The sequence below is a fragment of the Equus caballus genome, chromosome 8, assembly GCF_041296265.1.
Source record: "Equus caballus isolate H_3958 breed thoroughbred chromosome 8, TB-T2T, whole genome shotgun sequence".
Classification (NCBI taxonomy): domain Eukaryota; kingdom Metazoa; phylum Chordata; class Mammalia; order Perissodactyla; family Equidae; genus Equus; species Equus caballus.
The window spans coordinates 49067190-49094880 of record NC_091691.1 but is presented as its reverse complement, the minus strand read 5'-3'; the positions used below and the strand labels follow the sequence as shown (position 1 = coordinate 49094880).

At 35.1% G+C, this 27691-nt stretch overlaps 1 protein-coding gene across 2 annotated transcripts in view; it reads right to left on the bottom strand.

Moving 5' to 3' along the window:
• Positions 1-7178: 7178 nt before the first annotated feature.
• The window catches only part of ROCK1 (Rho associated coiled-coil containing protein kinase 1), a 160832-nt gene continuing 140319 nt past the window's right edge, over positions 7179-27691 (bottom strand). Inside the window, exons 27-33 of one of the 2 annotated variants that reach the window (NM_001163985.2) lie at positions 27493-27652; positions 21418-21488; positions 21124-21212; positions 11612-11690; positions 11193-11454; positions 10327-10534; positions 7179-8828 (exon numbers count right to left, since the gene is read on the bottom strand). In NM_001163985.2, the coding sequence (NP_001157457.1) occupies positions 8825-8828; positions 10327-10534; positions 11193-11454; positions 11612-11690; positions 21124-21212; positions 21418-21488; positions 27493-27652 (873 nt within the window). In that variant the 3' untranslated portion in view covers positions 7179-8824. The remainder of the gene's footprint in view (positions 8829-10326; positions 10535-11192; positions 11455-11611; positions 11691-21123; positions 21213-21417; positions 21489-27492; positions 27653-27691) is intronic. The other variant, XM_014727604.3, reaches the window with a different exon arrangement.

The following is a 27691-nucleotide window of genomic DNA, read 5'->3' as shown; positions in this document are numbered from 1 at the left end:
GATATTTTGAATTCTCTGTCATTTAGATTATAAATTTCTATGCCTTTAGGATTGATTTCTAGGTGCTTATCATTTTCTTTCTGGTCTGGAATATTAATATATTTTTTCATACTATTTGATGGTGTGGATTTATGCCTCTGCAGTTATCTAGTTTCAGATTCCACCTGCTGCCCTTGCGTGGGGGTCAACACCTGTGTATTCTGAGCCCACCACAACCCCAGCTTTCTTGCTCTCAGCTGCTGCTCTGTACTTTCTCACTACCCCACAGACCTGTGCCAAGTGCTAAGAGTCACTCGCCCCTTTCCCTAGGGCAGTGCATGCACCAAGATGCTGGGACAATGGGCTCAAGCTCCACTATCTCTCTCCCTCCTGAAGGAGAAGTCTCAGGGTTGTGCATCTTTCCCCAGAGTCAATTCACAGAGGCACTGGGCATCAGCCACTGGAGTCTGTGGGCCCAGCTTGCTGGCTGGTGGGTGTCCACTCACTGGTTGCTGTGAGCCCTCACTCTTTTTATCTGTTCTTAGTTGCCATACCTATTCCCTTAACATCCTGAGTGGGGCAAGACAGAAGAGAGCTTCTTGGGCAGTGCCCCAAAAGGCTGGGGAAGCTGAATGCTCACTTCACTCTGTTACCCCTGTGGGAGAAATCATGGGCCAAGAATGTCTCTCTCAGTGCTGAGCTATGCCAGCTTGGGGCAGGGTTGACACAGATAAAGTGAAACTGTTCTTACTCTTCAACGCAGCTGCTTTTGGATCTTTTGCTCCACTGGATGCTGGAAACTCCCAACAGGAGTCTGGTGGTCTCATAAAGGTACTTTTGTCCATGGATGGTTGTTAAATCAGTGTTTGTCAAGGTATGAAGGCTGCGATCTCCTATTCTGCCATCTTGATGATGTCATCCTAAGTATATATGGCTTTAAAATATTGATAAAGAATACCAAAATTAATTCCTTGCAATAATAAATAACCATTTTCCCATTTCTTGAAAGTACTGGATATTATAAACTCCTAAGTTTAATATTAATATAAATATTAATGTTTATATTTACAGATTATCCGAATATTTTCTATATTTTCTTTCTTTCTTTTACTGTTGATCGGCAACCTTTTTAGAATGCCTTTTATCTTACATTAATCAAAATGTTTTCCAGTGTCATTTAAAGTTTAACTCTGTTTTTTGAGTTATTTACCATATAGAACTTTCACATTTTTATGTATCAAAGCTGCTAAACATTACCTTTTTGGCAGCATGGAAAATTCAGATGGTTTTAAACACCAGAAAGATAACACAAACAAGTAAAGTTGTCCAGGTGAGGACTGAGTGAACTAGAAAGCATACGCCCTAACAAAAAACTGCTATAGGTAATTGCTGCTGTGCATGATTCAGGCCCAGCGTTACCAAACTCACCCTTGAGAAACAGTTATTGGAAATCAGGTTTTAGTGGAAATAGACCAATTTTTAAATTAGCAAGTAAACAAAGTTTAAAAACATTGTATGACTCTAACAAAACAGTTACAAAGGCTGAATATTACTAAGGTCTTGTTACTTCTTGTAATTTTTCAGTTGATTTTTTTGAACATTTTTGGTAAACAATCATATAATTAGCAAATAATGAGGTTTACTTCAATAGTTATACTTATTTTTCTTATCTTGTTGCATTTGTTAAGATCCTCAGAGTAAGGTTGAACAGTAGGAATCCTATTCTTGTTTCTGAGTCTGATGTTTCTGTTTTCTGGTTTGACTTACCACTTTTATAAAGTTATTATGTAAATAATTTTAAAGAATGATGTGATTAAGATGATTATTGTTATGATAGCATACTGTTTTAACTTTTTAAGCATTTGTGGTGCAAGTGTGGATTAATTTAATAGACTAATTCATGAAACAAGAGAGCTAATGAGAAATACAATTTTAAGTATATTATTATGAAGAGGTTCCAATTTTTCTATGATAGAAAATGCACTTCCTTGAAATCTTGGTTGGAATGGATATGCCATTAAGATATAAAAGATTTTAACATACAGTTTGTTTGACAGTCTTATTTTTACATAAATATACTCTGCTTAAAAAATAAAAAACAGTGATGCTGACTTAAGACCACTTACAAGGAGTTTCTCCATTAAGCTTTACAGAAACAAAATGTTTAAACTTTGGAGTCAACTGTTATAGAAATTTCTCATTATTTCTCATAATGAAGTAAATATTTCTTAGATTATAAATACCATAAATAGTAATGATGAAATAAACAAGTTACAGAATGTTACATGTGAAAAGTATAATGCCACATATAAATGTAAAGGCCACATAAAACAACTTTATATGCATATATTCAGTAAAGGGCTAGAATAAGCATGAGAAGAATATACATCAAATTAATGGCAATTATTGCCTTTGGGGAGGAAGAGAATAGGAATGGAGCAGGTACAAAGAGATCTTTGATATTTCTAATTTCTTTTAAAGAGCAATTGGAAGCAAATATAAAGATAACATATCCTTAATCTGGGTGGTAGCAATAAAAATATATTTTCTATTTTTATTTTTTTGCAGAATCAAAAAATACCAATATTATGAGATAGCAGAGTTTAATGCAGTATAATTACATGGATAATCAGAATAACAATGTGGCATATAGGACAGACCTAGGAATTCTTATAAAGAAATAGCAACATATAAGTTAGCTGTAGTTGACATAGAATGTAATGTATATATGATGTAAAAAAGCAAATAGGGTTAGTATTATGAAATCATGAAAATATAGAATATATATCCAATTGAACAATGTCTAGAGATGAGTTTTAGCAAATAAAGTTCCTATTAAATGACATATCATAAAGGAAAAATAATCTCTAGTGCTCATAAGAGTGACAATTCATTTAATATTTCCTTCATGAAGTGTATTCAATCAACTAGAGGCTTTTGGTCCAGTAAAAAAAAATGACACATTATTCTATATGTTATTTTGCATTTGATGAAATGTTCCTTTATATCTTGGCCTACTATAAATATGTGATTTCATACTAATAAGCTTAGGAAACCAATGGACATTCTTTTTTTCTATACCACGATAGTGAAATCTAATAGGTTTTCCCCCTAAATAAAAGGTTACAGTATGTGAAATATACTAAAGTCTGGTAAGGGAAGAATCAGAATTTAATTCATGACTGATGTCCTTCAAAGCTGTGAGTTAACTTTCATATCCCAGATGGAAAATTGAGATGTGTAGCTGTGCGCCCCAGAATAGAGTATCAAATATTTAAAATTATTTCCTCATCTACAAATTAGGGATGGCAATTCCTACTTCATAGAGCTGTTAGGAAAATTCAATGATTCTTTTTATAAAGCTCAAAGTCATGTTTTGACTTTGAAACACTTGTTTGATAGCTTCAAGATCTTGAGTTATCTCATGGTAATAATGAATAATGAATAATAATAATGAAATAATTTTGAGTTTTCTTTTATTCTGGTAGTTCCATACATTTGACCTCATTTATCCCTAATCTTAGAGTATTCTTTTTGTGATTAAGTGACATATTTTGAATGAGAATTGGGTGTGAGTAGAGTTAGCAAATGTGTTGCACATATAGCAGGACTTAACATTACATAAAATCAATGATGCCTTTTTGATTAGGTATAATGAGGAGGAGATCTAAGAAACATCTATTCAGCCAAAGAAGGAACATCCAAAATATATCCTTCTACTCAGCTGGACCAGTATTATATTTTTGCTATGTAAGTCATCTGGAAGTCATTCTTAAACAATTGCTCTATGTAAATATTAGATGCCACACTGACAGTGACGCAGGCAAATGAACCACTGTATTCAATTTCATGCCCAAATCATCCTATATAGTAACTTTTGTAAACCTAAAATGAACCACATGTATAGAATTACACAACATATACATATTACTCTATTGAAGACCTTTAAATTATAAATCTATTTCTAAACATTTTCATTTTTTCCCCTTGTATCTCTAACACCTCAAAATGCTTTATGGGAATCAAGATAGCTCAGGAAGTAATGTCATATTTTAGGTCTCATGTGACAATTCATTAACATTTGACAAAAGACAGGAAATATTTCATCTCTTTGTACTTCAGGATTTGTATATGTGAAGTAGAATTAATATTAGTCTTTCCCTCCCTCACAAAAATCCAAGTTATGTAGACTCTGGAGGAAATCCATTAGCACACACGCTGAACTGTTAATACTGATTACTAAGGACTTGACGGGATGGGGGTGGGGTTTAGGACGGGCAGGTTTCACGTTACCATCTGCACTTCTTTACTGCAATGAGTACAGATCTTGCTCAAAAAAAGAAATACTAAAAGCATAAAAGATTTGGAATAAAATAGACCTATAGCATTGAGTGTGGCTTTATATACACACATCATTCAACTAGAAATTGATCTGTGCAATAAAAATAAGGAACTGTGATTAAGATTTCCAAGTGCAAATTTTAAAAAACAGGCTTAAAATCTTATTAGGTCCTCAGATATGACCATTTATTTTAGTAATCTTACATGAAAATTCTCAACTTTAAAAATTTACACTTACGTAGGTTTCTTTAATTTTTCTGAATGTTTTGTAATTTTCTTGGCGGATACTTTACATATTTTTCAGTGGATTTTGTTTACTGCAAATGATAATATTAAAAATTTTTCACTTTCTAATTGTCACTAGTATAGAGAAAAACAACTTATTTTTGTACATTGATCTTGTATCCAATGACCTTTGAAAATTCACTTAATTCCCACACTTTTTCTGTAGAAGCTTTCAGACTTCTATATACACAGTTATGACATTTGCAAATACATCAGTTTTATTTCTGTACAGTGGCTTATCACGTTCATAGATTGGAAGACAAAAGTGTAAAGATGTTAATTCTCCCCAAATTGATCTATAGGTTGAATGCAGTGCCAATCAAAATCCAGCAGGGTCTTTTTTGGGGGGGGAGGGAGGTGGTGGAAATTAACATGTTTTTAAAATTTATATGGGGATGCAAAGGGCCAAGAATAGCCAAGTCAATCTGGAAGAACTAAAAAGTTGGAGGACTTGCCCTACAGACATAAAATCCTATCATACAGCTACAGTAATTAAAACTCTGATATTGACAAGGATAGAAAAATATACCAATGGGTTGGTTACCTGTTTCATGATGCAGGAACAGATAGTCTTTTCATAAGTACTGCAGGATCAGTTAGATATCCATATGGAGAAAAAACAAGAAACAAATACCCTGGACCCCTATTTCACACATACACAAAAATGAATTCCAGATGGACTGTAGAACCAAATGTGAAAGTTAAAACAATAAAGCTTCAAGAGGCTAACAAAGGAGAATTGTCTTCACGACCCTGGGGAACAGGCAGAGATTTCTTAAATAGAACACAAAAAGCAGAACTACAAAGGAAAAGTCAATAAATTAGACTTCTATAAAGTTAAGAATTTTTATTATATGATACTATAGAGTAAAAAAGCAAGTGTAGTAGACATAGCATATTATTGCCATTTATAATTAACTACTTTCTTTGAAGACATTGTCTTTATTCATCCTAATAGCTGCTAGTAGTTGTGTTTTATTCTTGAGCAGAAAGAATTGTACAAGTGTTAAAATACTGAAAAATAAAAACTGGAAACTCAAACTAGCAAGCCAGTAAGAACCAACAAACTAATTTATGTGCTTACCGAATTTGGTTATTAAAAAATTTCTAGTGATACGAAAAGAAAATAAGAATGTATTTTATCAAGTAATTTGATTGCCATGTTTAAATTCTCATTTCACTTCCTGATATTTCTTCACTTTAAAGGAAGGATGAATAGGTTATTTTGTTTAAGCTGAAACCTCAAAATGACAAGTGATCTACAATTGCCTTGAGCCTGTGAATAATGACAGAGGCTGTTTTCTTTCCAGCCCAGAGTCCCAGGTCTCAGCTCAGGCTTGCTGGAGTGGTGGATGAGCAGGCTTGATGCTGAACCTCCACTCCACTCCACACCTAGTGAGTCTTCCTGTAATAAAGTGGATAGAAAGCTAAAATGTTACATTTCTCAGACCTTCTTGCAGCTAGCCTTCTGGATGCTATTTAGTTTTAGCCAAACAGATGCAGCCATAGAAGGCAGAAGTGAGATAAAGGGTGTCATGAAAGTGATTTTTCTGAGGCAGTGTTGACAGAGATCCCAGTGTCCAGACATGAGGTTCATAAATGCCAGCAGGAATGGTACAGAGCATCTAACATGGTATGGACTGTAGGGGGATGGCAAAATATTGTAGAGAACCAGCAGTAGCGTGGCTTCCTCATCACAGCACTCTCCTGATCCTCACCAGGTTGGTATACTTCGGGATTGAGTGGTTTCCTGAACTTGAAAGAGATGCGGCTCTCTTGGTTTAACTGGTTCTGCAGTATGGCTTTTGGAGTCATTCCTCAAGGCTCTGTCAGTTCTCAACAATTCTGTGCTCAGGTTAACATTTTGTTTAAAAAAAGTCCTCTCTAGCTTAAGCGATTTAGAATTAACTCTGTTCTCTGCACTTTACTGGACCTTAATACATCAATTCATTAGACCTTAATACATTAGGGAATGGTGATGGTTCGGAGAAGGTGGTAGGGACACTGTCCAGAACTGTGAAGGGTCTGAGGTTTTACCCTACCTGTAAGCCAGCCTGCCAACTTAGCCTGCCAGTTTCATGGATCCTGGCCACAGACATGAGACTCCTGGATTACAGCCAAGTGACTTTCTACTAACAGTACAGCAAGGAGCGTGAGCTTCATGTCTGTTTCAGTTCTCCTTGCCCCCCAAGTCCCAAGGGGGCGATGCAGAGTGGCTCAGGTGGGTGCTGAGCACACAGTGGGTTTGCATCACAGCCAAGGAACCCCAAACTGAGGGTACTTGACTCTTTTGAGCTCAATCAAATCTCCCCAAGCTTTGCCCTGGAGGGAGACACTATCTTTATTATACTGGACAGTAAACAAACCTGCCTTCCTCTCAAGGAAGACAATATTTTTCAAGGCAGTTCACTATGCACATCTCCTTGGAAAAGATATCCAGAGCAAAAGCTGTCAGAGCCTTTGCTCACAAGATGTGAGAAACACAAGAGATTCAGGGAGAATTGTTTCCCAGCAGACATCATCCAACCTTTCATTTTGACTATAACCACACTTGTTTTACAGCCAAAACCAGGTTTTATCTTTTAAAAATTCACTTTAATCTAGTCACACAATTTATATTTGTATACAGTCAGGGACTAATTTATAGCATGGTTTCTATTCATTTCAGCCATGAGAAAACACCATAGTCATTATTAAAGGTATCCATCCATAAATTACTTTTATTTCTCATTAAATGAGCACAGAGTCATTAGCATATTAATAACAGATATGTTTATTATTACATATCCATCAGTGCGGCTTTCAATACCACTTGAAACATGCATTATCATCCTAGAGACGAATCAGTTTTCCAGTGCTTCTTATTTGATACACATTACTGCAAAGCCATTATAAATTACTGAGGAGGTATTTGGTTAAAAAAATAAACAATAAATCATACTGCCCACATGGATAACTCTTGTTAATGGACAAGAGTGCAACAGTATTTATCTGGTAATTCCTATGTTAACTGGAAAACATCATAGATGTATTGCCATAATTTTCTTTTATACTGGTGCAACTTTCTACATATTTTTCAGAGTTTTATAAAGTCATTCATTATTTTAGCAGGTAGCTTGATGCAAAGATTGTACTCAATTTATGAAAGTCCAAAAAACCTCTAAATACTTTAAATTAAACCAATTATCAATGAAAAACCCACTGACACACATAATTTTTTGAAAATATGTTTTTTGAAATTTCTATATTTAGTCATGGCAGTAAAATAATTCTGTCAAATTAAGGCACTAAAAGGGCAATGCAACTCCCACTGAAAGTGTTCTAAGAATAATTTACATTTCAAACAGTGCATACATTTCTTATATGTTTGTTAACTTAATGTCTTTATCACTTAAAACCACAAAGAAATACATTATACAATTACAGAAATGATGTACCCCACAAAACGCTTTTAAACTTGGTTCTTTTGTACAGTTAGTTCCTAATGTCTTTAGTAGTAAAATAACTCAATATGGCTTGGCAAAAATGCATAGATTAAATGTAAATTTTTTTTTTTTGCCTTCTCCCCTTCCCCAATCTACAAACTTGCTGAAACACATACAGTATTTTGTAAAGCATAATGTAAGATATTTATTCTCCAACAAGTCCACCACGGGCAATCAACAGTAAGGCTTTTAAATTCTACAGTGAGGGCACTGATGTCAAGTGATGTCACTGCTTTCCTAAAATAGTTTTGTATAGTCTTGCAAGAGCACAAAAACTGAAGTCATTAAAAAATTTTCAGTTGTCTCATTTTGAGATATTTTCTTTACTCCTTCCATGAGCTGGTCTTGATAGTGATGGCCATTCCACTGAAAGTGAAAGTCCCTTCCTCTCACTCATGTGAGGAAAACTGTGTTCTATCATGATTGACAGGCACTTTCTTAGAAATTCAAAAAGGCAGCACCTTTTTAAAAAAATACATCTAGCTAAGCTTTCCCCCAATTGTACTCGCATTACATAGTAATAATTAATCTAAATCTACCTGTAGGCAAACCCGCAATAAAAAAAAACCCTCAGTGTACTTTTGTGCCAAAGCAAGGACAGAATAACAGCAATCTTAACCCTGAAGCCTGTGATATTTGTGTCAAAGAAACAGCCTGTCTGCTCTGCATGGTTAAAGAAGCCTGGTTTATCAGGTAGCATCCCACACGACTCCACAAGGCACTAGGTCACGTGGTTAACTGTTGGCAGAAATAAAAGAAAAAATTGTAATTTAATAAATGTATTCAGTTTAAAAATAGAGGAAACAAAAATTGGGAGAAAAGATGAATATACATTATTTTTATAATTAATAATACACAAAGTTTGGAAAATAGGAAAAAGGAAAAATACACTTAATATTATCTTCATTTTGCTTCTACTCTATTTCAAATACTTTAGATTATAGTTTTGTAAAAAGAAAAATTATTTTATTTTTATTTATTTATTTTGGTGAGGAAGATTGGTCCTGAGCTAACAGCTGTTGCCAATGCGCCTCTTTCTGCTTAAGGAAGATCGTCACTGAACTAACATCTGTGGCAATCTTCTCTATTTTATGTGGGATACTGCCACAGCATAGCTTGACGAGTGGTGCTCAGTCTGTACTCGGGATCTGAACTTGCGAACCCTGGGCCACTGAAGCAGAGTGCGTGAACTTAACCACTACGCCAGTGAGCTGGCCCCTAAATAATGTTAGATCTATCTTTTATTCTACACAAGAAAGGGCTGATATAGGATTCTACAGAAAAGAGTCGGGAGTGAGGCAATAATACCCTGGAGTAGCATGGTAGCTGAAGAATACAGAAGGTGGAATGGATGTAAGTAATTTCAAAGAGTCAGACTTGGTTACTGATAACAGAGCGTGAAGAAATAGGATGTGTTAAAGATGGTTCTAGGCCTGCTTGGAAGACCTGGGTGACATCAGCAGAGAGGGAAATCAGTTTTAGGTCTCAGCTTCTAGATTCAAATACCCCTCAATATGGGAGTATGCTCTAGAAAAGATGGTATTTTGCTTCAGGAGGAAAAACATAGGGTTTAGAACTGGATGAAAATGGGTTCCAATACTGACTATGCCACTAGCCCGTCTGTGTGATCTTATGTAAGGTGCTTAATTCCTCTGAGACTCATTTATTCATGTGTAAAATGAGAATTTAATGATATCATAACCTCTCTTCAAGAAAGAGTTTATGTCTTGTAATTATTTATTATAGGATATATTCTTGAAAAACTTCTATCAAAACCAGTTAAACCAAAAAAACAAAAAGAAGAAAAAAAGGGTATTTCACTGGGAAGTTTATTGTAACACTAATAAATAACTGATAAAACCAAATAATTTTTGATTAAAAAAATCTATGCCAACATAGTTAAAAACAAAAGATGAGCAAAGTATTCTATGAATCTATTTACATTAAAAAAGGTGTAAACCACAAGTTGTTCAAAACATTAAGAGCTAAATATGTGCCATGTATACCAACCAATGACATTAAAATTTGACATAGAACTAAATAAATATGACATTTATAAATCTTAACTTCTAACAGGAATCAGTTAAACTAATTTGTAAAGTCATTTCAAGTCATATATAAATACCTAGCTACAAATGATGCCCTCCATGGGGAAAAGAACAATTAGATTCTGGTTTTAATAGGTATTATCCAATCACGTTCACATTGTTAAAAAGGTTAACATATCAATCCTTACCTAGCTTTTCCTGACGTATTTTTGACCACTTTCCGGAAAGATTGATTTGCAGTGGATCTTGTAGAAAGCGTTCGAGGGGATGCACGAACAAAACCAGATGGTGGATTCTTAGGGATCTTCTTTACTAAATGAGTTACCCATTTTTTTTGTTCATCCTGAGAACATGCTAACAGCAGCATATCTCTTGCTGATGTTACATCATAACTTACTGTGTTAAGAAGAAAAGAGTACAATTAAAGTCATATAATATCTACTGAAGCCCTACTGAATGCATAATTTTATAAGTTCTTAAAAGTCTTAAAGATTTATTATGCCTAATTAAGCTTGGACAATATCCCTCTCTCCTTAATCTAATTATGGCTGAAAATTTAAAAAGAAAACATTAGTCATAAACTAATAAGAAAATTAAAGTAAAATCAGAATACAAAAAAAATGCAGAAGTAAAACAGATAAATATATTTTTAGAACACAAATTTCTTATCTTAAAATAGCTGTAGCCTGTATTCTTTGCCTCAAGCTGCCTCTGGTAAACTAGAGGCATTTTGTCTATGATACAGCATGCCAGTCCAGGTAGTGAAAACCAGACAGAAAGAAAATAAGCAGGAGATAAAAACTCAAGGGGGAATATAGTGGAACTTATCTACAGCTCTTCTCGACAATTTAGAATAGTTTCTCAGGGGTGAACTTTTTTTTTTTACAAGGGGGTAATTATCTTTGAAAACATTATGTTCAAAGCTAAACCTGTAAGTGTGAAATGACAGTTACATGTTGCTCCATATAGAAAAACGTTACACTTGAAGAAGTTATTTCATCGGGACTTAATTCTCTAATTTGTTATAAGATGTAAAAATAATTGTCACCCTTACCTTTACATGGAGAAATTAAGTCCTCTTTCTTATCTAAGTGATCTCTGTGGCACTTAACATGGCATCTTCGACATTCTAGGGCAGGGGGTGGCTTAAAAACATGCCAGAGAGGTTTGGCACAGGCCTCACAGTTGGCAGGAAAGTGGTAGAGTGTAGGAATGAACTCGTGGCCTTTGTGATTTTGAAAATTAGTTTTTTCAGCTTGTTGTACTGGTTCCATATCTACATCTTTTCTACATTCACCTTCATTTGCATATAGTATCTACATTCAGGAATGGTACAAGGAAGAAAAAAAACATCTTAGTCTGTACATACAAACTTTAAATGTATAAAAGCATTGGTGTAATTACATTGACTTCACAAAAGACACTTAATACTTAGGTAAAAGATCTTCTGAAATTATAATTTCAGATTTTTACCTGGAATATTTTAGGAATTTCTTCAGTTTCAGCTCTGTACACATCTCCTTGTGTTACAGGTCGAACGTGAAACAATTTACTAAAATGAAAATACGATATAGGCCATTATAAAAACTTGTTTACAGCAAAAGACATAAACAGATATATCACTGAAGAAGACACACAGGTGGCAAATAAGCATCTGAAAACATGTTCAACATCATTAGTCATTAAATGCAAAATTAAAATCACAGTATCAATATACATTTATCAGAATTTTAGAAATAAAAATAGTAATAACACCAATTGCTGGTGAAGATGCAGAGAAAGTAGATCACTCATATAATTATGGCAGAAATAAAAATTGCAGAGCCACTCTGGAAAACACTGTGGCAGTTTCTTACAAAAAACTAAACATATGCTTACCATATGACCCAGCAGTTACACTCCTGGGCCTTTATTCCAGAGAAATGAAAATTTCTATCTATACAAAAACTCGTACATAGCAGCTTTACTCATGATAGTGGCAAACTGCAAACAACCCGAATGAATGGTTAAATAAACTGTGGTACATCCACACCTTACAATACTACTCAACAAATAAAAGAAACAAACTACAAGTTGGATGGATCTCAGAGGAATTACACTGAGTGAAAAAAGCTGATCCCCAAGGTTACATATTATTTAATTCCATTTATCTAATAACCTTGAAATGACAAAATTAAAGAGATGAAGAACAAATTAGTGGTTACCAAGAATTAGGGAAGGGTGGAGAAAGGGCATTTCTTGTAGCTATAAAAAGATAGCATGAGGGATCCCTGTGATGGAATTGTTTTTTGTTTTTTTTTTTTTGAGGAAGATTAGCCCTGAGCTAACATCTGCCACCAATCCTCCTCTTTTTGCTGAGGAGGACTGACCCTGAGATAACAACCATGCCCATCTTCCTCTACTTTATATGTGGGATGCCTGCCACAGCATGGCTTGATGAGCATGGGTAGGTCCACACCTGGGATCTGAACCAGCAAACCCTGGGCTGCCGAAGTGGAGTGCACAAAAGTAGCAGCTGGGCCACTGGGCCGGCCCTGGAACTGTTCTGTATTTTGACTGTGGTGGTGGATACAAATCTACACGTGTGATAAAGGCATACAGATTGGAAGAAAAGAAGTAAAACTGTCATCATTTGGAGATGACATGATTATATATGTAGAAAAGCCTTGTAGAATCCACCCAAAAAACCCCATGAAACTAGTAAGTGAATAGCAAGATTAGTGGATTTAAGATCAATATACAAAAATAAATAGTGTTGGAACAACCAGAAATCGACAGGGAAAATAAAAAAATAACCTCAACTGCTGCCTCTTACCAAACACAAAAATAAATTTGAGATCAACCATAACTTAATTGTAAGACCTAAAAAAATAAAGTCCCTAGAAGAAAACAGAGAATACCTTCAACAAGCTTTTGGGCAGGCAAAAACTTTTTCGACAGACTACAAAAGGCAATAATCCTTTTCTTCTTTCCTTTTTTTTTTTTCTTGAGGAAGATTAGCCCTGAGCCAACATCCATGCCCATCCTCCTCCACTCCACACGTGGGATGCCTACCACAGCATGGCGTGCCAAGCGGTGCCATGTCTGCATCCGGGATCTGAACCGGTGAACCCCAGACTGCAAAAGCGGAATGTGTGCACTTAACCACTGCGCCACCAGCCGGCCCCAATAAGTCTTTTAAAAAATTGATAAATTGGTCCCCATTAAAAGACACTGTAAAAAAATGAATAGGCAAGCCATAAATTGAGAAAGATTTGTACTACATATTTCTGAGATAAGATTTATAAGCAGAAGACATATGCAACTTTTACAAATCAATCTTTAAAAGCAACCTAATTAAAAAAATGGGTAAAAACTCAGTGACACTTGACTGACAAAACAAAATGCTGGTAAAGATGTGGAGCAACTGAAACTCATATTACTAGGGAGTATAAAACAGTCTAAGCATTTCTGAAAACTGGTAGATTTTTTAAACACAGATTTACTCTGTGACCCAGGTTTCCCCTCCTAGATATTTACGCGTAAGAAATAAAAACTTAAATCCACAAAAAGAATGTTCATAGTATTCTTATTTATAATAGCCCCAAACCAGAGGCCACTCAAATGTCCATCAACAGAAGAATGGATGAACAAATTGAGATATATTCATTCAATGGAATATTACTCAGCAATAAAAAGCACAGACGATTTATACGTACAGACAAACACTATGCTGAATGAAAAAAGCCAGGCACAGAAGAGTACACACTGTATAATACCATTCATATGAGGTTCTTGACTAGGCAAAACTAATCTCAGTGATAGAATTATTCAGATTATCTCTTTTTTTTCTTTCTGAGAAAGGGAACAAGGGAGTTTTATGGCTCAGGGAAATGTTCTTGATCTTGTGTTGGGTGGTGATTACATGGGTGTTTACAATTCTCAAAAGTCATTGAACAGAAACTTAAGATGGATGCATTTTATTGTAGGACAATTACATCTCAATAAAAGGCAAAACAACAAAAACAAGCTCTCATCAATCTAAAAAGTATTTAACTTAGTTAAAAGATGCTGCCTTTCATATTAGTGTTTATGTATTATTACACTTAAGTGACCATTTAAATCATTACAATTAATGCTTTTTTAAAAAATTGGGAAATAAAGGAGAGAGGGATGTAGGCGTCATGGAGGAGTGAGCTTGCTTGGGACCCTCTCCCCTCCAACATACAACAAAAAGGAGCAATCATATTCCAACAGAAAATATCCTAATAGCATAGGAATCCATGGAGAGTAACGGCAGCCAAATGATGGAGGGTGGAGAGGCTGGAGTCCCCCTCGGAGGAGCTGGAACGGGATAAGAGAGAACTTCACTCCCTCTCCTAAAGACTGTGGTCACTGCCACGGGAGGCTCCGTCAGGGAAGGAGCGGGGGAGGGCTCGTGCATCTGCAGGATCACCCAGGACTCGCTAGAGACCTTGCAGCCTAGGGGAAAGCCCTCTAACAGGGTGAAAGCTTTCGCGTGGGGTGACCTCATCAAGCCAAGATGCCAGGAGACATGATAGCAAGAGCTGATCAGGAAACCGAGCACAGCATCCAAGAGAAAGCACCTCCCCCGCAACCCATGCTGTGCCGTGCCATCTCGGCTGAAGGTGGAGGGCTCAGAATATGAGGCTCTCGACCCCCATCCAGTGGCAATAATAGCACAATGGGAAAAACCTGTTCTTCCAGCATCAAGCAGTTCATCAAAACACCAGACCAGAGAGAAAACAAATACCCAGAATTCTGTCCTGAGGACTCAGAAATGAGTAAACTAAACAACAATGAATTCAGAATAGCTATCATCAAAAAACTTAGTGAGGTAAAGGAGAATATAGAGAAACAATTCAATGAGTTCAGGAGCTAGTTCACAAAAGAGACTGAAACTATAAAGAAGAATCAATCAGAATTACTAGAGATGAAAGACACAATGGAAGAGATAAAACAAAATATGGATTCCCTGAATGCTCATGTGGACACCATAGAGAAGCGAATCAGCATGATCGAAGATAGACATGGTGAATTGCTCCAGAACGAGGAGGAGAGAGAAATAAGACTAAAAGGAAATGAAGAAAGTCTCTGAGAAATATCCAACTCAATGGGAAAATGCAACTTAAGAACTATAGGTATCCCAGAAGGTGAAGAGGAGAATGGAGCAGAAAGCGTGCTCAAAGAAATAATAGTAGAGAACTTCCCAGATCTAGGGAGCGAAAGGGAAATGTGTCTGGAAGAAGCTTTCAGATCTTCTAGATTTGTCAATGTAAAAAGACCTACTGCAAAGCATATAGTAGTAAAACTGGTAAAAATGAATGACAAAGAAAGAATACTCAGGGCAGCAAGGCAGAAGAAAATAACCTACAAAGGAACCTCTATCAGACTTTCAGCAGATTTCTCTGCAGAAACCTTACAAGCTAGGAGAGAATGGAACGACATATTCAAAACGTTAAAAGATAAAAATCTTCAGCCAAGAATACTCTATCCAGCAAAAATATCCCTCAGATATGAGGGAGATATTAAATCTTTCCCAGACAAACAAAAGGTAAGGGACTTTGTAGCCACGAGACACCCTGCCCCCCCCAAAGAAAGAAATCCTCAAGAAGGCCCTCATACCTGAAAAAAGAAAGAGAGGGAGAAAGGGGTCACAAAACACAGAGTAAGGAGACAAACAGAATCAGAACAGGATAGCAAATATTCAACTATAGCATTAGGCTAAAGGGAAGGAAAACACCAAAAACAAAGACAATCTTGTCACTTTAACCACAAACTCACAACACAAGTTGGAATGATATGAGAATAACTTAGGAGGGGAGGAGGAAAGGGACTGAATCAGTTTAGACTAAGGAAACAAGAGACCATCATAAAATGGACCATGTTATGCAGGAGATTCTGAATACAAACGTCAGGGTGGCCACTAAACTAAAAAGCAGAACAGAGACACGAAAAATAAATAAGGAAAAAACAAAGAAACACAGCATAAGAAACTGCAGAAGTCAATGGGTAGACCAAAACACAGAGGACGAGAAACAAAGGAAATGCAGGAAAATCAGAAAACGAGCGACAGAATGTCAGCATTAAGCCCTCATGCATCAATAATCACTCTCAATGTAAACGGATTGAACTCTCCAATAAAAAGACACAGAGTGGCAAGATGGATTAAAGAACAAGATCCAACAATTTGTTGCCTCCAGGAAACACATCTCAGCTTCAATGATAAAGACAGGCTCAGAGTGAAGGGGTGGAAGGCGATACTCCAAGGTAACAGCAAACAAAAGAAAGCAAGTCTCGTAATAATTATATCGGACAAAGTAGATTTCAAGATAAGGCAGGTAAAGAGAGACAAAGAGGGCCAATACATAATGATGAAAGGGACACTCCATCAAGAAGAAATAATGCTTATAAATATCTATGCAACCAACACAGGAGCACCGAAGTTCATAAGCCAACTATTAAGAAACCTAAAAGAAGACATTAATAATAACACAACAATAGTAGGGGACCTCAATACCCCACTCACATCATTGGACAGATCACCCAGACAGAAAACCAACAAGGAACCAGTGGAATTAAACGAAAAGCTAAAATAGTTGGACTTAATGGACATATATAGAACACTCCATCCAAAAACAACAGAATACACATTCTTCTCAAGTGTGCATAGAACATTCTCAAGGGTAGACCATATGTTGGGAAACAAGGCAACCCTCTAAATTTAAAAAAACTGAAATAATAACAGGCAGCTTTTCTGATCATAATGCTATAAAGCTAGAAATTAATTACAAGAAAAAAGCTGAGAAAGGGACAAAGATGTGGAGACTAAACAATATGCTATTGAACAAGCAATGGATCACCGAAGAAATTAAAGATGAAATCAAAAAATATCTGGAGACAAATGAAAATGATAACATGCCATACCAACTCATATGGGATACAGCAAAAGCTGTATTAAGAGGGAAAATCATTGCAATACAGGCACATCTTAAAACAAGAAAAATCCCAAATAAGCAATCTCACATTACACCTAACCAAATTAAAAAAAGAACAAACAAAGCCCAAAGTCAGCAGAAGAAGAGAAATAATAAAGATCAGAGCAGAAATAACTGCTATTGAAACAAAAAAGGCAGTAGAAAGATCAATGCAACAAAGAACTGGTTCTTTGAGAAGATAAATAAAATTGACAAACTCCTAGCCAGACTTACAATGGAAAAAAAGAGAGAAAGCTCAAATAAAATCAGAAATGAAAAAGAGGAGAAATAACAACTGACTCCACAGAAATAGAATGGATTATAAGAGAATACTATGAAAAACTATATGCCAACAAAATGGATAACCTATAGGAAATGGATAAATTCTTAGATTCTTACAACCTCCCAAAGCTAAGTCAATAAGAAACAGAGAAACTGAACAGACAAATCACAAGGAAAGAGATTGAAACAGCAATCAAAAGCACCCCAAAGAATAAAACCCCAGGACCAGACGGGTTTCCTGGGGATTCTACCAAACTTTCACAGAGGATTTAACACCTATATTTCTGAAGCTATTCCAAAAAATTAGGGAAGATGCAACACTTCCTAACACATTCTACGAGGCCAACATCATGCTGATACCAAAGCGTGACAAGCACAGCATGAAAAAAAACTACAGACCAATATCACTGATGAACATAGATGCAAAAATTCTCAACAAAATTTTGGCAACCCGAATTCAGCAATACATCAAAAGGATCATACATCACGATCAAGTGGGATTCATACCAGGGACACAGGGATGGTTCAACCTCTACAAATCAATCAACGTGATACACAACATCAACAAATTGAGGAATAAAAACCACAAGATCATCTCAATAGATGCAGAGAAAGCATCTGACAAGATCCAACAGCCATTTATGATAAAAACTCCTACCAAATGGGGATAGAAGGAAATTACCTCAACATAATAAAGGCCATATATGACAAACCCACAGCCAACATCATACTCTTTGGGCAAAAACTGAGCGCCACGCCCCTGAGAACAGGAATGAGACAAGGGTGCCCTCTATCACCACTCTATTCAACATAGTACTGGAGGTTTTGCCCAGAGCAATTAGGCGAGAGAAAGGAATAAAAGGAATCCAAATAGGGAGGGAAGAAGTGAAACTCTCGCTGTTTGCAGATGACATGATCTTATATATAGAAAACCCCAAAGAATCCATTGGAAAACGATTAGAAATAATCACTAACTACAGCAAAGTTGCAGGGTATAAAATCAACTTACATAAATCAGTAGCATTTCTATACTCTAATAACGAACTAACAGAAAAAGAACTCAAGAATACAATACCATTCACAACTGCAACAAAAAGAATAAAATACCTTGGGGTGAATTTAACTAAGGAAGTGAAAGACCTAAACAACGAAAACTACAAGACTTTCCTGAAAGAAGCTGATGACGACATAGATGGAAAGACATTCCATGCACATGGATTGGAAGAACAAACATAGTGAAAATGTCCATACTACCTAAAGCAATGCACAGATTCAATGCAATCCCAATCAGAATCCTAATGACATTCTTTACAGAAATAGAACAAAGAATCCTAAACTTCATATGGGGCAATAAAAGACCTCGAATTGCTAAAGCAATCTTGAGAAAAAAAAACAAAGCTGGAGGCATCACAATCCCTGACTTCGAAACATACTACAAAGCTACAGTAATCAAAACAGCATGGTACTGGTACAAAAACAGGTGCACAGATCAATAGAACATAACTGAAAGCCTAGAAATAAAACCAGACATCTATCAACAGCTAATCTTGGACAAAGGAGCTGAGGGCATGCAGTGGAGAAAAGAAAGTCAAGAGACTTGAACAAATGGTGCTGGGAAAACTGGACAGCCACATGTAAAAGAATGAAAATCGACCATTCTTTTTTCACCATTCACAAAAATAAACTCAAAATGGATCAAAGACCTAAAACAATAAGGCTTCTAGAAGAAAATATAGGCAGTACACTCTTTGACATCAGTATTAAAAGGATCTTTTCAGACACCATGTCTTCTCAGACAAGGGAAGCAAAAGAAAAAATAAACAAATTGGACTTCATCAGACTAAAGAGCTTCTTCAAGGCAAGGGAAAACAGGATTGAAACAAAAAAACAACCCAGCAATTGGGAAAAAATATGTGCAAGTCATATATCCAACAAAGGGTTAATCTCCATAATATATAAAGAACTCACACAACTCAACAACAAAAAATCAAATGACTCGATCAAAAAATGGGCAGGGGACATGAACAGACATTTCTCCAAAGAAGATATACAGATGGCCAATAGGCACATGAAAAGATGCTCATCATCACTGACCATCAGGGAAAGGCAAATCAAAACTACACTAAGGTATCACCTTACACCATTTAGAATGGCAAAAATAACCAAAACAAAAAGTAACAAATATTGGAGAGGTTGTGGAGAAAAAGGAACTCTCATACACTGCTGGTGGGAATGCAAACTGGTGTGCAGCCACTATGGAAAACAGTATGGAGATTCCCCAAAAAATTAAAAATAGAACTACCATACGAGCCAGCTATCCCACTACTGGGTATCTATCCAAAGAACCTGAAATCAGCAATTCCAAAAGTCCCATGCACCCCTTTGTTCATTGCAGCATTATTTACAATAGCCAAGACGTGGAAGCAATCTAAATGCCCATCAACTGATGATTGGACAAAGAAGATATGGTATATATACAATGGACTACTACTCAGCCATAAAAAAGGATAAAATTGTCCTATTCACAACAACATGGATGGACCTTGAGGGTATTATGTTAAGTGAAATAAGCCAGATAAAAAAAGACAAGCTCTGTATGACTCCACCCATATGTGGAATTTAAACATGTAGACAAAGACAACGGATTAGTGGCTACCAGGGGAAAGGGGGTGTGGGGAATTGGCACAAAAGGTGAAGTGGTGCACCTACAACACCACTGACAAACAATAATGTACAAGTGAAATTTCACAAGGTTGTAAACTATCATAATCTCAATAAAAAGTTAAAAAAAAACTGGGAAATAAAATATCAGTACTCTCTGTACTTGCTCAATTCTTTTTTACATTGTAACTATAACTGGCTCCACAAATGTTTAATTCCAAAGGAATGGCAATACTTTAAGTTTATATTTCTCTTGAATAGCACCCACCAAACTTCACTTTGAAGTCATACTTTGTTGCATATGTTTTACCTTTCCTACTACTAGTCTTTAAACTCCTTAAATTTGGAACTGTCTTACTCATCTTTGCACAAATCTACAGCACCTATGATAACACAGGCAGTAGTGCTTAAGAAATGCTTTTAGAATGAATACAAGGAAAAAACCTAAGCTTATTACAGGCCTCTTTGACTTATTATTAAAAAAGGACAGATATATTTACCTTTCCTTCTTAACAATAACCACATAATCACATACTTTTCGAGATTCTCTCTGAATTTAAAACCAATAAACACTTGATATCAAAAGTTTGTCTTTAGAAAACATGAGTCAGGTGTGCAAAATTTTCCCTCTCACATTTTGCTAAAGTAAGATTTAATATAAAGTTACTATTGGGGCTGGCCCCATGGTGTTAGTGGTTAAGTTTGGTGTGTTCCGCTTCAGTAGCCTGGGTTCATGGGTTCAGATGCTATGCACGGACCTACACACTTATCAGCCATAATGTGGCAGTGACACACACATAAAGTGGAGGAAGTCTGGCACAGATGTTAGCTCAGGGCTAATTTTCCACAAGTAAAAAGAAAAATAGAGGAAGATTGGCAATAGATGTTAGCTCAGGGCTAATCTCCCTCAGCAGAAAAAAAAAAAGGTTATTTAAATTTGTTAAGAAAAAGAGAAAAGTAGATAACATTGATTAAATAACAAAATATAAACTAAATTGTACATCTAAAAATAACTATCATCAGTTAACACTCAACTGGCTTATAATTCAACCAAAGGCAACTTACTCTATGTCCAATACCATAGATGGATTGGATTGCTCCTTATCCTGCTCATCGTTATAGAACAAAATTTTTTTGCTGCTCACCACAACATACTGAAATGAGAAAAACGGGGGAAGAGGTATAAGAGCAACATTAACTTGGTTTAAAGTGATAAGCACAATATTTGCCATTTATGTCTAGATTATATTGTATTAATCTAAAATCAATGCTAATAATAGAGCAGTTAATTTAAGTTCTATGCTTTAAAAGTAAAATATAGAACAAAATATCAATTAGAAAAAATGAGGCATACGGTACCTGTTTCTTCCAGCCATATCGTTTGATATTTCCTCTATTTGGTATTGAGAGCCAACCTTCGATTCTTGACTCTAGGATAAAAAGAATATATGGAATTCAATCTTAAATTGTAACAAAAGGAAAAGCTATTACGAGCTGTCTGACAGCATGCAGCAACAGGCATTTAAACACAGCTAAATAAATAAGTAATATAATTTGCTCTTCCATGCTTCAATCACACAAATCAACTTTAATGGCCATACAAATAACTGCAGAAAAAAATCCCAAGCCACTTTCCCCATAAAATTAACATTTAGTACTCAATTATGAAAGTATGAAGTAACAACAATACCCTTAAGAGCCAGGCAAGACTGGAATGGATTGCAGCTTAAATGAGATATGATACAAAAGAATTTAAATATCACTTAACACTCATATAAAAATACTTAGCAAAAAAAAAAATTATGCAGCAAGTGGAACAAATCAGAGCCATGATTTACACAAGAAAGAGCAAGCAAAAGTACAGAAGTGTCCTATTACTCACAGAAGATAAGAATAGAAGATAAATAAATAAGGAATGCAGGCAGAATCAACTAGATATAAAGAATAAGAGACAAGCATTTTATTTGTTTTCTCAATACAATATTCTGAAAAAAATTTTGATAAAACACTCATAAAAATTTCAATAAAACTGTCCAAATTTGGCTGGGGGGAACTTAATTTAAAGTGCTCTGTCCAATTATAATTCTTATCAAACTAAAGAGGTATAAATAAAACCTTTCAAGTTTACGGCACCAGAATTTAATAAATAGTAAAAGAACACAGAATTCAGCTGGTCAACTGCTAATATTTTACCAGTTTGTGCATATTAGAAATTCCTTGACTAATTCGATCAAGGCATTTTATATAATTATTATTACTGTTTAAATATAATTAATGTTTATTAGAAATATCTGAGTTATAAAATAACAATTTCTAGCCGAATTGTATTTTTAAATCAGGTTAGAATAAGAGCATTTAATTAAGTGTTTTCTACGTCTATCTCATTATATTTGAAACAACAACAAAAAAGGAAAATTAACCAACTTTAAAGTACAATGCTATAATGTGACATTATATGATGGCTCAAATCATGACCCTAATGGGAATATATATTGCCCTTCTCCACATAACTTGAAAGCTCAGTAAGGAAGTAAAACAGCTCAGTCTTACAGTAATAGTAACAGTAAGAGGGATAATTTATTATTTGCCAAGTGCTTTACAAGTAATATCTCATATATAATCTATGTATAATCCCATGAATACAGGATATTATAGTCCTGGGATAGGTTCTACGATCATCTGCCATCAACAAATGAAGAGACTAAGGCTGGGCGGGGTGAACTGACTCGCCCAAGTGTACTCTATCAGTAACTGTCAAAGCTCTCGGGTGACCAGGCAGTCTAATTTCTGAGTTTATCTTCCTAGAGTACAGCTATTCTATCCTTTAACAAGCTTGGCAGTTAAGTGAATCAGGAGAAATGTTCTTCTTCCAACTTCTTCCATGTACCTAATGTCCTTTGCTTTTGTTATTCTCCTTTATCTAAACTGTAGTTGTTGTCAAAGGAAATAATGAGAAACTTCAGTTCAAAGTGATCCCCCTCTTCTCCCAACTTTTTTCTTAGTTGCTGTTATTTAGTTCAGCAATAATTATTCTGTTTCCTTAGGTAGTTCCTTGGTAAGTTTTGTGAGAGTGGGGGCCATATCCTAACACTTCTTTTTTTTTTAATAAACCTCAAGGCATCTGACACACAGAGTTGGTACTTGATAAATATGTTGATTATTTTGCAATTCTTTTTTCTGTATTAGCCAATTAAAGTAATCCTCTGTAAATGATGGTTATAATTTAAAAACCACAGGGCAGTTTTATATTAAATAACATGCAGAAGGATGCTGATCATTCACAAATATTCTATCTTACAAAGCAAAAAAGTTATTGCTAGAAAAATTTCCCTTTAGTGTGCCAAAAATTGCAACTCTTACTCCTAAGTCTATTCAATACCAGCAATTCTTCACTGAAAATAAAAGATGGGAAAGCCACTGAAATCTTGTCATTTACACAAAATTGTGTATGCCAAAATACCCTTCTGCCTTACTTATTTCTCTATGAGAATAAATGCTAAAAATATTTATGCTTCCTGGCTCTAGGTTTGGATTAACCTGCCAGTGTTTTCTTTAATATATTTTCAATGAGTTGTTGTATGCTATGACTTTATCTGTCATTTCAGTGTTCCTACAGAAATTTTATGTATCAAAGGCATTTTATTAACCAATAAACTCAATTTTATATTTGCTCTAATTTAAATTAAATGAAGAAATTTGGAACTCAAAAAAAGATGTTGAGGATATGTGAAAGTTTTTGCCAACTTAAAGCAATGATGTTATGGGAGAGAATTTTAGGTTTTTCCTTCTGGTGAATTCCCTTCAGGAAGGCAGGTGAACTAAACTCAGTGATAAATATAAATACCTCCTTTAAAACCATGACCACTTGTGATCTAAGTGGTAATTTGAAAGTATAATGCTCTAAATTCCATCTTTTACATCACAAACACAGAAGTCTGCTTCTCGAGATAAACTGAAAAAATTTTGAGGACTTCTAAGTGTAGATTATCATTGCTAATATGCTACAGAAGTACAAAAACAACTTGGCTCCAGGTTTTATATATTTGTAGAGCAATTTTAACTTAAAAAAAATTTAGATGTGTATTATTGCAGTATCAGCAACTGACTCCTTTACCCAAATAAGAGATGGAGAAGCTAACAATATATAAATCAATATCCAATATAGCCAATTTAAACATTAAAGCTAACCTCTGAAGACCATCAAAGTTTACCTGAATAAATCACATAATATTTAAGAAACAGAGCTAGAGAACCATCCCAAAATATTTTAATTATATTCAGAAGTGATATAAAAAAGAAAATGCTCAAGAATTCTGATGTACTTATTATCTCCAAACCATGGATTAGATTTGGGCAAAGTTAGAAACTCTCATATACTCAAATACTGGGAAACATACAAGAAATCCACTATTTACAGGTTTAAGTTGCATAGTCTGAGATCAGGTTGGATGGAAAGAGAATGATGCAGATAATTCATAAGAGATAATGAATATTAATAGAGTTTTGATACCACATGTTTTTCTTAATGCTTCATCTACTTTTACATTCTTTTCAGATTCTTAGGTCAGTCATTGCAAAAGGAGGAAATAGAACATGGAAGGAAAGACAGCTATCATGCAGTCTGTTCGTTATCTAGGCAACAGGCAAATCGTAACCCAAAGGGTAACATTTATTTTTACACAGTGTGCTAGGCCACAGCCTGCCACACAGCCAAAAGGAGGATGAAGACATAAGAGAAGGAAAGTGATTTTGAGAACTTCAAAGGGTTAGAAGTCAGAGGAGAACATTTTTTTCTAAGCTTTTTAGAACTGGGAAACTTAAGAGTAGAGATTGAATCTAGTTAGTGATGAGATGCCCACTGAGAAGATTATAGAGGCTGAGCTCTAGAGGTACAAGGTGACTAAATGAGAATCTTTATACTGAATGATGAAATCTAAGAGAAATAATGAAAGTAACATTATCAATTCACCCACTCAACTACTTAAAAAAACCTCACTGAACTAAAGACATGATCCTTATTTCAAAAGTAACTGTTGACTAAACGTATTCTATTCAGAGTCCTCCGTTTTTTAGTCTGTAGTTTAAATTCACTTATTAATTTTCTAAACTAAGTAAAGTTAATCATTAGTTATTACCTTCAAAAAATCTTTCAGATACTCAAATGATATATAACTCTCTCAAATTAAGGATGAATATCAAAATTCTTTAACAATTCTTCCTAGATATGATTGCAAAACCTTAACTTTATTTGCCAGGACCCATTTTCAAGCATCTAGTAAATGGCAGATTTAATACAAATTTTCAATTACTAGCAAAGCATTTGACACAGAGAGAGATAAAATAACATTGATAAAGATTACCCATTAATTTCTATCTCCATTATGAAAGTCAAGGGTTCAGTACTGTAGAGATCTTTGTATGTAAAATTTGAAGATCAAGAACACGGTAATAGAGAAAGAGACACCTCACTGGTCTGCTTTTATAGCAATGGAGAATGGCCACCAATACTTTTTTCCTCACAGAGTTTGCACTTTGAAAACCTTAAAAATAAAATCTCTGAAAATACACAGCTATTCTAAGTAATATACTCAGGATGGAGCCAGTAGAAACATTCAAAAATCTCTTTGTCGACTGACTCTTAAGTGGATTTATTAGTTCTGGATTCTGAAATCTACATAGATTCCTAACCTAAGTCTGCCAATCTAACCATCTGATCCTTTGAGATTAGCCTTCACACATAAACCAGGATGGAAGATAAAACTCATCACCTTCCTCCTCTTTAGAAGTCCCCCGAACTCATCTTTCAATTCAAATCTTCTAAATAGCATTCATCAATAAAAGACCAATCTCTGAAATGTTTAATTTAATACAAAGAAAACCAAGGCAGACATAGTAAGACATTATAAACCAAGTTAAAGGGAAATGGGTGGATAAACACAAAAAACCTGGTCAGGATATTTAACCTACGCTAAATGGAGTAAGATTTCCTTTACTAAATAACTATAGAATAATCTTGGAGTTAACGAAGGGGGAATCTAAGTTACAATTTCAGTTGAACAACTGAAAGAATGTAGCCAAACACTCCTAAAAGTCATATTCTTTACTGATGATTAAGTCTAACTTTAGAAAGTTGTTCAAGCAACAGCTGAAGCTAGAGATTCTTGTTAAATCCCAAGTGATCCTCCGATCAGGATGTGAACCTACAAGATTCTTAAGAGGCAGGAGGTTTCAGACAGCTATAAATGGGAAAACAGAAGGAACTGCTTGACCATTAGAATAAGAAATATTCCTTCCCTGCCCTTCCCTTTCCAGATAGCTGATTTTGAGCTATTGAAGCCAGAAAAGAATGGAGGCAAGGATTACATGGTATACAAATAAGAGTTGAATTCACTTCCCACTTTGAGTCCCACTTTCTTGACGAAGAACAATAATAAAATTTTCTAAGTAATCTATCAAGTTTCTTATATCAAATTCTCAAAAAACAAGTAATATCTGTTAAAACAGAATCCCTATAATATCAAATGTGCTGCTTTATAAATATCTTTCTATTTATGTATTATTCAGGAAATATACTAATGAAAATACATTTTCAAGTTTACAACCATGTAAATAAAACTTTCAAAACCTTGAACTAAGAATATGTACTACGTCAAATGAGTGTGTGCGTGTGTGTATTATATATATCTTTAAAATTTGTAATGCATGTTTTATAACCTGTTCATTTATAAATAGAACCTGTAATATGTGTATTTGTTATCTCTGTTAAAAAGAAACATACTACCACCTACACTACAATGAGCCCAAGAATGAGGCTGTATTTATTTTTTAATTGATTCTCCAGTGGAAAAAAAGAGACACAGAAAAAAAGCCTGAAATCCATGCTTCTCATTTTTGCCTTTACTTGATTCCCTGTCTCCTCACTGCACTTCCCAACCCCTTTTATCTCTTTCTCCAAATTTGAAACAAAGTCTGATTAAAGTTTATTACCACTACATTAGGTAGGCTTCTATAGAGCTGCTGTGGTTCTGATTAAGTACAGTTCTTAGTTTTAGCACAAACACACATAAAATATTAAAGAGCTGCTACTCATGAAAACATGTAAAATTTTCTTTAAACTGAGAGGCCTAGCAGCAGCTTCAACTTTCACCATGGAATTAGGCTGGTCGATGTAGGTTCATAATCTTCTTCAGGTTTCTATTCAGGCAGAGCTGCTCAGATCTATTTTAATAGTCTAAGATTGCTTATGACTGCTTTTATTCTATAAAATGCACTAAGTATACAAACATCACCAGACTTTGGCTATCAAAAACACAAATCTCTTCTTAAGGATCCATGGAAAAAATGACAAAGAGATAGAAAACCAAATGAAAGAAACATACTGTATATTCCATGACATTTAAGCAAACTTGAATGAAGTAATAGGAATATTCTTACCTGGAAGGTTTCCATCAGTTTCATCAGCACTAGGAAAACTTGCAACACTTGTAGAATCCGAAAGGTCCAAGAGTTTAGCACGCAATTGCTCAATGTCACTCTCTTTGCTAGCCAACTGCATCTGAAGCTCATTCCTGTGTGTACATTCTTCTAACAATTGCTATTTTTGAAAAATACCAAGACAATATAAAGAATCAAG